Source organism: Propithecus coquereli, unplaced genomic scaffold (genome assembly GCF_000956105.1).
Source record: "Propithecus coquereli isolate 6110/MARCELLA unplaced genomic scaffold, Pcoq_1.0 Scaffold6, whole genome shotgun sequence".
Taxonomy (NCBI): Eukaryota; Metazoa; Chordata; class Mammalia; order Primates; family Indriidae; genus Propithecus; species Propithecus coquereli.
The window spans coordinates 1,552,096-1,564,631 of record NW_012151951.1 but is presented as its reverse complement, the minus strand read 5'-3'; the positions used below and the strand labels follow the sequence as shown (position 1 = coordinate 1,564,631).

Sequence of the window (12,536 nt, the reverse complement as noted above, 5' to 3'; positions counted from 1 at the left end):
GACCAGTACAGACGCCTGTGTAGCCACATTGTCTGGAAATCCTTGCTCAGCATCTTACTTCCTTGGGAATATAGAAGACATTTCATTCTCCCCCTCCTTTGTCTTCTCCTCCATGAATAGAAGCCGAAGTATCCCAGCTGTTGCAGGCCTAGAGCTACTGTCCCACTGTGGGCCAGCCAGGACTCAAATGGGAAACCATCACACAGAGCCTGAGGTATCTCCCAGTTCAGTGTCTCTAACCATACCCTTAGGGTTGAGTCCTGGCCCCTCCACTAACTAAGCATGTGACTTGCACAAGTCATCCAAACCTCTGGAAAATGGAGATAAATAATAGCATCTCCTTCTTGAGGCTGCGTGAGGATGATTGAGGTAATATATGTACCGTATGAATGTCTGGGACATCATCAATATTTAGCAAATGTTTATGATCATCACCGGCATTGCTCTTTTTGTCTTTTCTGTGTAAAATCCAGCTTGAAGATTGGGAATTTTCTAATACATTGATGCCAGAGCCACAGCCTCCAGAAGTTGCCCTGGGAGCCCCACACAAAGCCCGCTTGTGATAACACACTCAAGCACCCAATCTCCCTACGTGTAGTGCAGGCGGATAAGTACAGAGAGTTTCTAGTTAGGCTCCTTGGTCCCAAGATCCCTACCACTAATCTAACAATATTTCCTTTCATAAATTAACACAGCCTCAGTATCTTATACAGTCAGAAAATGTACACTCATAACTTCAGAATTAGGTTCCTGTTTTCCTTGATCAGACAGTTTTGTTAACTAAACCCCCAAAGGCAAGGTTCTGTTGAAAGATTTCCCCATTTAAGGGTACTAAATCACATTATAAAGTTGCAAAACTGTCAGGGTGTAATTGGCCTGTGTTGCTTCATATTCCTGATGCAGCAATTGTTCTAGACACGGCTTTAAAAGGGACCAGAAGAGAGCAGTGAGTGGCAGGGGGTGCTGTGACCCTCAGGGCACTCTCCAGGGCAAGGGCCCTACCCAGAGGGGCAGAAAGGAGACCAGGAAGGGTAGAGTTTAAAGAAAAGGTCATGTTCTGTCTGAAGACACTTCCGTTTCTGCTGTTACTCCATATGGAGCTTTCCAAGGCCTTTCCTGTACCTTCTGAAGAGAAAAATGCAAAAATCGTTCAGGTAAATTAACTATCAATTAGGTTAGTTTGGTTAATTAGCTTAATTTACTGATTATTAGGAACTTGTGTGGATTGTTTTCTTGTTAGTTAAAACAGGCTGAAAGAGATTATCTAGGTGATTTTCTTGAGGTCGAACATATCCTTTAGTGATTTGAAGGTTTCCAAGCTGGCAAGGACTGGGCCGTCTAAAAGTTGAACATGAAACCAAGCGGAACTCGTCAAAGCCTGGGAAAATACTGCCGTAGAGCTGCCTCCAGCTGTGAACCAAACCCTTTTAGAAGGAATGATTTTATTTACAAAACTAAATGGTTTTCTTTCTACTTACCTAAGATTTTCCCTTCCAGTATATCTGCAACTCAGTTACTATATGGTATTTCCTATATGGACATTTTTCTGCAGTCAAAAATTTTGTGTGTAGAAGAGAACATGAGGATGGGTGATTATAATGAACTAGAAAATCAGTTCTTAGTGTAATCAGATTTCCCAGCACCAGACTGTGAACCGTTTACAAACTTTTGGAGGCATTATAAAAGCAGAACCAATAGTTTTTTTACCATTGTTTCACAGTATTAAAGTCAGGCCAAATTTTTAAGAAACACAGGGTAATGCTGTCACAAATTTCTCAGGCACGGGTTTTTTTTTAGCATTACAGTTTTAGAAAATTGTCATTCTTTTTGCCTTTTTCGGAGGGTATCTCTTACAATGGTAATAGTAAGTAACTCCTGGGTTAATAGCAAAAGTCCGTTGAGTGCTTACTCTGTGAAAGGCACCTTGCTAGGCATTTCACAAACATTATCTCATTTAATCCTCACAACAACCCTGTGAGGGGGGGCATTATTATTTCTATTTCAGAAACAAAAGTGAATCTTAAATCAGATAAATAATGTATCCAAGTACTCACAGATAATTCATGGTAGAGCTAAGATTTGAACCCAAACCTGTCTGATCTCAAAGTGCGTGCCCTGTTCTGTGTCACCTACTGCTATGGTTTGAGGGTGGCCCCCAGAATTTACGTGTTGGAAATTTGGTCTCCAGTGTGACAGTGTTAGGAGGTAGGGCCTTTAAGAGGTGCTTAGTTGTTAAGAGAAATGAATGCTACTCTTGTGGGATGGGATTAATTCTCTCTGGAGTGTGTTCTCATTCTTGTGGGACTGGATTGGTTATTGAGAGAGTGGGTTGTTATAAAGCAAGAACACCCCTCGTGTTTTGCCCCTTTTTGCATGCACCCACTTCCCCTTCCACTTCTCCACCGTGTTATGATACAACACAAGGCCCTCACCAGAAGCTGACCAGATGCAGCCACCTGCATATGCATGACCATTGGTTGGAGCACTGAATGGAGGGACGAGGGACTATTCTTTCTAATAGGCATTGTTCTCTCAAAGTCAACCTAAAAATTTGTGTTATTGTTCCTGTGGCTATTAGATTATTAGTTCTGGCTTGACCTCTGCAATAACTTAGAAAGGATTGCAAAATGCCCAAAGAACTGAAGATCATTTCACAGCAAGGCCCCTTGTGTGTTTGTCTTTGTCCAGGACTACCTAGAAAAGTTCTATCGATTACCAAGCAACCAATATCGGACTGCAAGGAAGAACAGCCCTAGTATGACTGTTGAAAAGCTTAAAGAAATGCAGCAATTTTTTAGGTTGAACGTGACAGGGAAGCCAGATGCGGAAACTCTGGAGGTGATGCAAAAGCCCCGCTGTGGAGTGCCTGACAGTGGTGAATTTATGATAACGCCAGGAAACCCCAAGTGGGAACACACTAACCTAACCTACAGGTGATATTTTTAGAGTTTCAGAATTCATTCATTCATTCATTCAGCCAGTATTGATTATGCTCTTATGATATACCAGACACTGTTCTAGGACTTAGTATACAGTAGGGGCAAATAGATAAAGATCCCTACCCTTGCAGGTTATGAATAGTGAATGAGTGGCGTGTGAATAGTGAATGAGTATGAGAACACAAGGGTAGAGATTCCAAGGGTTCTTTTCACTCCAAAGCCTGCCATTTGTCTTCCTTCTCCAACTATCTAATGAGAACTGTGGCAAAGTTAGGCTATCTCTTTAAGGACTCACTTTAGGACCCCTAAAATACATAATCATTGCTGGAGAGAATTTGGCCCCACTTTCATACACCTTGATAATAATAATAATGATAATCTCTAATATTTGTGGAATCCTACTATTAATATTTGCCAAGTAGTGAACTAAATGTTTTACATGTATTTAATCCCCATAACAGCCCTATAAGAGGAATGCAATTTTATTATCTTCTTTTTTATGAATAAGGAAATAGAGGTTTAAAGACACTTAGAAACTTATCCAGAACCCACGTCTGTCTTCTGCCCTGAGGGTTGTATGCCCTCCTTACACCCTCTCCAGTGGTAGCAGATCACATATGCAACTCTCTCCAAAATGGAACAACTCAATCTGTTGATAGACTACTGTTCTAAACCATAACAAACCCTCCACGCACCTTCTCATTTTGCAGAATTATAAGCTATACCAACCAATTGTCAGAGGCTGAAGTGGAAACAGCTATTGAGAGGGCCTTTAAACTCTGGAGTGACACATCACCTCTCACCTTCACCAGAATCTCACAGGGAGAAGCAGACATCAAGATTGCTTTTTTCCTAAAAGGTAGGAAAAGCAGTCCTGCTCAGTTTTGCCTCCTTGGCTAACCTGAAACTCAGCAAGGACTCAGCACAAATTGTTTTATTTCAGATCATGGTGACAACTCTCCATTTGATGGACCCAATGGAATCCTTGCTCACGCCTTTCAACCAGGCCAAGGTATTGGAGGAGATGCTCATTTTGATGCAGAAGAAACGTGGACCACAAACTCCGACAGTAAGTTGGCCAAGGTTATGTCCACATGCAGCTTCTGAATTAATCTTTTCCACACTATAATACACACGGACACACACACACATACACACACACCCAAGTTATTATAAAATTTCAGACTCATACAAACTGATCATTTGAAATTTTTTCTACCTCAAGATTCTAAGTCAATTTAGGTTTTTAAAAAATCCTGAAGTTAATTACTGACCTTACTTCCTAGGGCAGGGATCAGAAAACTACAGACCATGACCAAATCCTGCCCAAACTCTGTTTGAATAGCTAAAGTTTTATTGGAACAGGGCCACATTCATTTGTTTATGTATCACCATGGCTGCTTTCACTCTGCAATGGTAAAGCTGAGTAGTTGCAACAGAGATCCTTTGGCCCACAAAGCCTGAAATATTTACTATCTGGCCCTTTACAGAAAAAGTTTGCTGATCACTGCTTTAAGGTCTTTTAATATTCTGAAATTTAATGATGTTTGGAAAGGGCCTATTCTTCAATTTTTTAGAAATTCATTTAGAAATTATTCTATTTAGAAAAGAGTAGCCACCCTGGGAGGCCGAGGCGGGTGGATCACTCAAGGTCAGGAGTTCGAAACCAGCCTGAACAAGAGCGAGACCCCGTCTCTACTAAAAAAAAAAAAAATAGAAAGAAATTAATCGGACAACTGAAAATATATAGAAAAAACTAGCCGGGCATGGTGGCGCATGCCTGTAGTCCCAGCTACTCGGGAGGCTGAGGCAGAAGGATTGCTTGAGCCCAGGAGTTTGAGGTTGCTGTGAGCTAGGATGACGCCACGGCACTCTAGCCTGGGCAAAAAAGTGAGACTCTGTCTCAAAAATAAAATAAAATAAAAGAGTAGCCACATTCTCCATCATGTAGTTATTTCATCTTCATGGAGCTCTTTTTCAGTGGTATGTTCCTATGCAGCAAACCGCTCCTTTCAGAAGGATCAGACTAAGAAGGGCTGGGCTTCTCAAAGGGAAGAAAAGAGGCTGAGCAAGGGTATATCCAGACCACGTGGTACTTCACTAGGCCATGGGGTAACTATATGCCGGAGAGCACTTTTCTGAAATAGAAAAGGCACTTTGCTTGGCACCTGTTCTTTCCACCATATTCTCAGCATATACACTGTGTCTATTCTACTTAAGTCTCTGTGCTAGGAGTTGTGTATGCCCAAGAATAAGTAGCAACTCTCCATACTCTATATTCCTATTGCCTCCCTCACTAGTTCAGATGATTACCTCTTACTGAAACTAATGATCCAGATTCCTAACTGGATTCTACATCTCCAATCTCTGCTCCTTCTAATTTTTGCTAGCATTGCAGCAGAGTTTGTCTTTGGAAAGACCATTTCGGATTATACTACTCTTTTGCTTTCAAGTTTCAATGCTTACATATTCTGCACCAAATAATGTTCAAATACTTCACTTGGCATTGAAGGTGACTTCCCCCCCACTCATCTTTCTTGACTTGTCTCCATATTTAATATACACCAGCTATGTTGCACATTCCCTGTTTCCAGATCACACCCTGTACTTTCCATCTTTCCTACGTTTGCTCACATTGCTTCCTCTCCTTGCCCCAAGCACCACCTTTGGAAATCTCTCATCTTTCCATGTTATGTCAAAGGCTACGTTCTATCTTGTCTTCAACTAGAAATGAGAATTTCACCACAGAATTCTGACAATCTTTGTATCTCTTTCTTTAACTGTTCTCTCTCATTATTCCAAGCATTCAAGCTGTTTGCACACATATTTCCCCTTCAAGACTATGTCCTCCTGGAGAGAAGAGAACCACAGCACCCAACCATTCCTTCAAACAGTACTCGAGGCACTCAAAGATGGTTTTTGAAATGCACTTACGAACACATGTGGTGATAAAAAAGGAAGTCTTGGAGCATGGTTAGAATTTTACTAGGCTAATTATCAACAGAAAGTTGACCATTTTGATAAGAGTGTGGATCTTGCTATTATACCTGGGTTTGACCCCAGACCCTTTAATGTAAATGTGTTGCTAACAAAACTTCAGAAAAATGTTGTGAGGGTGAAATAATACTACACTGCCTAGCATGTGGTAGGTACTCTACAAGTATGATTATTATTATTTTTTAAAGTAGTCATGTAGGAACAGGCACAGTGTATGTGTGAGGTGGCAGGTAGACTGGCTGGACTGAAGGATTCTCAACAGAAGCCGAGCCCTCAGATATCTGCTGGAGCCACGTGGGGGAGGTTTTGAAGGCCAGGGAAAGAACGTTGGGCTTTATCTGACAGGAAGTGGGATCCTTGGAAGTTTTTAAGTTCCCAGTTGTGAAAGGCATTACAATCATGGAAGTTAAAAGATAGGGAAAGGGAGCAATAAGACCCAGGGTTTGTCTCTCTCCAGTGGAAAATTCCTAGACTGCTTGGAGAAGAGGGAAGAGCAAACAGGCAAGAGCCAGTGCTAGGCTATGGGCAGTGAGGACGCCAACGTGAGCCAGCCCTGCATCTGCAGCTCCTATGCTGCCTGGCAGCTTCTTTTCTAACTACTCACTTGCTGAGACTCCACTAATGAGGCTGAGGGTCTGAGACCCTGGGTGTGGAGCACAAGAGGAGAAGGATTCCTCGAGTCTTGAGACCCATGGCTCTGCCATCATTTCTCCAAGCCTCAGATCCACATCCATAAAATGTGGGAATTGGAATAAGGGCAGCTTTTCATGGTCCTAAAATTTGATGAGAAGTTCACACTCCCCACCTGTGACTGGTATCTTTATTTCTCCCAAGTTCACTTCCTCAGTTACCTAAAGGGAAGACAAAAAAGACAGGTATGGGAAGGGCTGTTTCCCCAGGCAGCTTTAGCTCCGAGGTTGTGTTCCTTGAGGTCATATCTCTACCACCCTGGGATCCACATGGAGACATTCATCACGCATGCTTGCATTTCAGATTACAACTTGTTTCTTGTTGCTGCTCATGAATTCGGCCATTCCTTGGGTCTCGCTCACTCCTCTGACCCCGGAGCCTTGATGTATCCCAACTACGCATTCAGGGAAACCAGCACCTACACACTCCCTCAGGATGACATCAATGGCATTCAGGCCATCTATGGTAAGGTCAGCTAAAGAATAGAACAGTACGTGGGACCTGGGGGTAGGTCAACAAGCCCAGGATCTGAGTCTCTCTCCCTTTGCCCTTCTTGCCGGTCTGTCCTCTGGGCAAGCTCAAATTGAACTCTGAAAGTCCCCAGTAATATAGCATTAGCAAAGGAGGCCGGGGGGTGGGGTGAGCCCATATTGCTGCCTTCAGAGAAACATTAGGAAGAAATACGCCACATACCACATGCTTCCCAGTCATTGTCTCTGAACGGTGGGGATTTTTTTCCTCCTCCTTTTTTATGCTTTCCAATTTTGTATATTCTAAAAAGACACGACTGTTCCTTTTCCTACACCAATCCTACTCCTTAGATGTGTTTCTCAAAGAAATTCTCACACAGGTCTATAAAGGGCCGTCCATGTACAGGTCATGTGAAGGATAGTCACTGCAGTCTTATTTGTGGTGGTGGCAGTTAGAGGGCACGGGGGGCGGGGATTATCATGAGGAGGATATGCAGGTAAAATGTGGTGGTTGCCCACCATGGAGTAATGTGCAGCAGTAATAAGCACGGAATTAGATGCACAGATGGCAACAACACAGAGGGATCTTTAAAACTTTGTGCTTTGTGAAAAAGAAACAGAATGATATATATTATATAATGTTAATTAAATTATACAATGTATGAATCTACATAGATCTAAAACATATATAGACGAAGCTAGGCATGTTCAAGAAATACGCAAACAAAAAGTAGAGCGTGAACATATTAAAATACTTGTCTGTGGGAGAAGGAGGGGAATGGAAGTGGAGTATAGAAGGAAGATACATTTTTTAAAAAATTACTGATACTTTTCAAAAGTATTGCTGATACTTTTCAGGGATTGGTGTGGGTTTTTTTTGCCCTGTCATAAGAAGTACTGCCTGGGTTAGACCCTGGCATCTCTCTGCTCTCTTGCCCTCCTGCTTTCTAGTGGGTGCAACCAGAGAAGGGATTTGCTACGCTCTAAAAAAGCGTGGTGTGAAATAGAACAGAATGAGAGAGAGTGGAGTGGAGCAGAGTGCAATTGGGGAAAGTGCTCTCCCCCTCCAGTGGGACAGCACCGTCGAGTCAAGCCTGCCAAAGTACCACAACCAGGGCATTTTCTGTGACAGTGGCAGTTCAGGAATGATGAGCCCTCCTCTTGCCATCTCCACCCCCAATGCTTTCCCCCGCTCCCCGCACACCTGGCAACATGTCCTTCCTTTGCTCACCAGTGTTTTAAATTCTCTTAACTATTAGTACAGCCCTTCATCCTACAATGAGAGAGCAGGTTCAAATGCAAACACCTGTAGAAAGGATATTGCTGCAAGTAAACCTAGATTTATGCTATAGGGTAAAAGACCAATATCAGATCCTTTCCTGAAAATGGATTTTGGTGGGGAAGGAGGAAGTGGACATTGAGTGACCAAAAAAGTAGAAAGAGGAGCCACAAGGTGGGGAGAAGGATTGGATTAGAATTTAAGCAGGTGCACAAAATTCAAATTTCTTTACTTCACAACTTAACTTGGAATTGATCCTGAAAACTATAAATACTCTTATTTAAAAAACAAACAAACAAAAACTTTAAGAGGGCCAAATGTGCAGTTACTTTAATACCTTGTGGGATAGCCTGGTAGAATTTCTCTACACGTGAAGACCCCTCGCCTTTCTGAGAAGTGTCTTCAGTACACTAAGAGTCACACTGGACTTATGTTTATAAAAAGGCTTTTTCCCCCCCCCAGGACCTTCAAGCAACCCTATACAACCTACTGGACCAAGCACACCCAGATCCTGTGACCCCAGATTGACATTTGATGCTATCGCCACACTCCGTGGAGAAATACTTTTCTTTAAAGACAAGTATAAAATTGAACTATTCTTCTTTTGATTTCTCTTACTGGCATACTTTAAGGGTGGATTCTAATTAACCATATGCTACTGACCTTTTCCTTTGAATTCTGTACCTATGCATCTCATTGGAATTTTTAGTGTTTTCTGAATAACTCAAAACACCTAGGAAAGGAAAAAACACCTAAGACACTCACACACATTCAGATGTCGGTGGTGATATAAAAGGACATGGGCTACAACTGCTTGGGAACCCCATAGCTGAATTTACTTGACACCAAAGCACCATTCAATTCCACCCAAAATCAGCCAAGTAAATGGAAACCACCACTTACCCAGCTGTGTGGCAAACCATCTCACTGACATTTTTGTTTTTCTATTGGCTATTTTGTGATTGTGCAATCACGGGCTGAGTGTACTGCTGTTGCTTTTGTCGATGGCTATATATTCTCAACATTTAGTGGGAGCAACAATGAAAGATACAATGTGTGAGGCAGGGGCAATGCCGTGTGTAATCAAGTAAGATCGCTCCTGTGGCCTCCTCTGAAAACTGAAAGTACTTACCAGATGGACAATTATCACCATAAAGCTTAGCTTTGTGCTGGTCGCTCTGCTAGACTTTGCATTCCCCATGTCGTTATATCCTCCCAGCAATCTTATAAGGGCCATTACTAGCCCGAGAATCACAAAAACCACCTACTTAGAATATTTTGTGTATGTGTGTGTTTTCTCTTGTCCATTAGATACTTCTGGAGAAGACATCCTCAGCTACGAAATGTCGAACTCAATTTTATTTCTCTGTTCTGGCCATCCCTGCCAAATGGTATACAGGCTGCTTATGAGGATTTTGACAGGGACCTAGTCTTCCTATTTAAAGGTAACATCTTAAAGAGTTCATTTTTTCTTAGTTGCACCTGAAAGGAGGGGGCAGGACTTCTTTGTGGTAGCTCCCATGTTCGGAAGAGGTGAGCCAATGAGAGCATTATGCCAGCCAGGCTGTTGCCAGGAGCCCAGGGTTGGGCCCATCTTGGCCACTAACTACTGTGTGAACTTGAGCAGGCTGTACTCTATTCAGGCCTCAGTCTTCCCACCAACAAAATGAGAAGACCACATTAGACCGACCGTCTTCAGTCTTCCTCCATCCTCATTCCAATTATAATTTCCTAAGATTCCTCAAGGCTGTAGTTTGTGTAGAGAAGTCACATGAGCTAAGACATCACATTACGGGGTCCCGAATGTCAGGCTAAGAAGTTTGAATTTTTTTATAGGTACTGGGGAAAGATTAGGACCATGATAGCCCCCCTGAACTTAACTCTAACTCCTTCAACTTTTAAAGACCATTTGTTCCACTTTCATTTCCATGATGAATTTATGCAAAGATCAAGAAGTGATATATATTATTTTATAAGAATGGAAAAATTTTACTTAACACATAACCTGAATCATTGACAGGCAATCAATACTGGGCTCTGAGTGGCTATGACATTCGGCAAGGATATCCCAGGCGTATATCAAACTACGGCTTCCCAAGCACGGTCCAAGCAATCGATGCAGCTGTTTCCTACAGAGAAAAAACGTACTTCTTTGTCAATGACCAATTCTGGAGGTAAGGTAAACCATTTTTCAATTACAGGTTGAAATCTGTGTTTCTCCACCCTGTCTATAAACCAGTAAAAATCAAGTATCTGAAGGTTTTAAAAATCTAGGTGGTCTTCAACAGGTTTTAGTGAGAATGTATTCTTTTTCGCAAGATGATTGATGCTACCGTGGCTTTTGAAAATTTCATTTTTATTAAATTAAAATGCTGGCTCGATATTGAGGATTCTGTGTCATGAGACAGAGAGAACTTTAATAAAGCACTAGAGTGAGTTGCAAAAAGAATTAAGGTAGTTCTCATGTATGAGTTAAATTCTGACATACTCAAGCAAATGTTATCCAGATAGCCTGCAGAATTTCTACCCAAGTTGTATTTATTATTTACATTTATACACACACACATATGCACACAATATACTATGTACCAATTAAGTACAAGCCTTAGAAAATATAAGCTCTTCTCTTTGGAAATAACATTGTGTCAGCAATCAGAAGCCTGTTTTAGAATTAATGATACCCCAAAATAAGTATGTACCCTTAGGTAGAGAAGTTAATCATTCTTAATCCTAGGACATTGTGAGAACTGAATGAGAAAACATGTGTGAAGGGACTTTGTAAAGTATATACTACTAAAAGAGAACTGTGACATTCTGTATTGGTCTTAAATCATGTGACATTTTGTTTTTATCAGATATGATAATCAAAGACAAGCCATGGACCCAGGTTATCCCCAAAGCATATCAAGTGCCTTTCCAGGAATACAAAGTAGAGTTGATGCAGTTTTCCAGCAGGATGGTAAGCAGGAGAAAAACCCCAGGAAATGTGTTTATATTTGTAAAATAGCATGTTCTCATTTGAATGTTATATTGGAACAGGGGCAGGGTTTTTTAATTGAAGACATCTGAGATCTTTTATAAACTAATTCAATAAATTATCTCTTTTTTTATAGACTTCTTCCTTTTCTTCCATGGACCAAGATATTATGCATTTAATCTTAGTACTCGTAGAATTACTAGGATTGACAGAAGCAATAAATGGCTTAACTGTAGATAAAATTGAAGCAAAATCAAATGTGCTTGTATCCATTTTCTGAATATGGAAGTCCAACTTGTGTATACATTACATCGTGTTGTATTTATACTTTTCTCAATACTAAGTAATTTTGTTTTCCATCGCTGTATTCATTAGGCCTGTCCTCAGTAAAAAATGTGTTTGGAATATTCCACTGTTTGCAGAGGTTGATTCAGTTCTTACACATTCCGTCTTAGGTTAGTGATTCCATCACAAAGAGATGGAAAGTAAACTTTTTTTGGTCACCTCAGTGTTCACTATTTCATTATTTACTTATCTGATTTCTAAAATTCACTGTTTCATGACTTGCTTATCTGACTGTACATATTCCTGAGTCTCTTTAAACATGTCTCATGCATATCTGCTACATGCAGTTTAGCGCTGGATTTTGGTTAGAGGTAATGATTGTAAACAACATAGACAGTATCCCTTACCTTTACAAAAAAAAACGTGGTGTTATTTTCCACTCTTGGAAAGAAATGTGGATGATACATGTTATGGGTTGAATTGTGTCCCCCCCAAAAGATAGATTGAAGTTCTAACCCCAGGTACCTATGAATGTGAGTTTATTTGGAGCCAGGGTCTTTGCAGATGTAATTAGTTGAGATGAGGCTGCACTGAATTATGGTGGGTCCTAAATCCAACATGACTGATGTCCTTATAAGAAGAGGAGAGACAGCCACACAGGGGAGAAGACCACATGACGACAGAGGCAGAGATTGGAGTGACGCATCTACAAGCCAAGGAATGGCAAGGATTTCCATCAACCATCAGAGAGGCAAGGAAGGATCGTCCCTCACCACCTTTACAGAGGAGAAGATGACCCCACTGAGACCTGCAGATTTTGGACTTCTAGCCTCCAGAACTGTGAGAGAACAAATTTCTTTTGTTTTAAGCCGCCAAGTTTGTAGTACTTTATTACAGCA

At 41.3% G+C, this 12,536-nt stretch overlaps 1 protein-coding gene across 1 annotated transcript; it reads left to right on the top strand.

Annotated features, from left to right (window-relative positions):
* The first annotated feature begins 967 nt into the window (after positions 1-967).
* On the top strand, positions 968-12,496 carry MMP8 (matrix metallopeptidase 8). The gene is made up of 10 exons (XM_012659159.1): positions 968-1,154; positions 2,689-2,933; positions 3,650-3,798; positions 3,883-4,008; positions 6,930-7,091; positions 8,838-8,955; positions 9,687-9,820; positions 10,396-10,549; positions 11,231-11,334; positions 11,489-12,496. The coding sequence occupies exons 1-10, from the start codon at positions 1,053-1,055 to the stop codon at positions 11,590-11,592; spliced, it is 1,398 nt and encodes a 465-aa protein (XP_012514613.1). The 5' UTR covers positions 968-1,052; the 3' UTR covers positions 11,593-12,496.
* Positions 12,497-12,536: the final 40 nt, after the last annotated feature.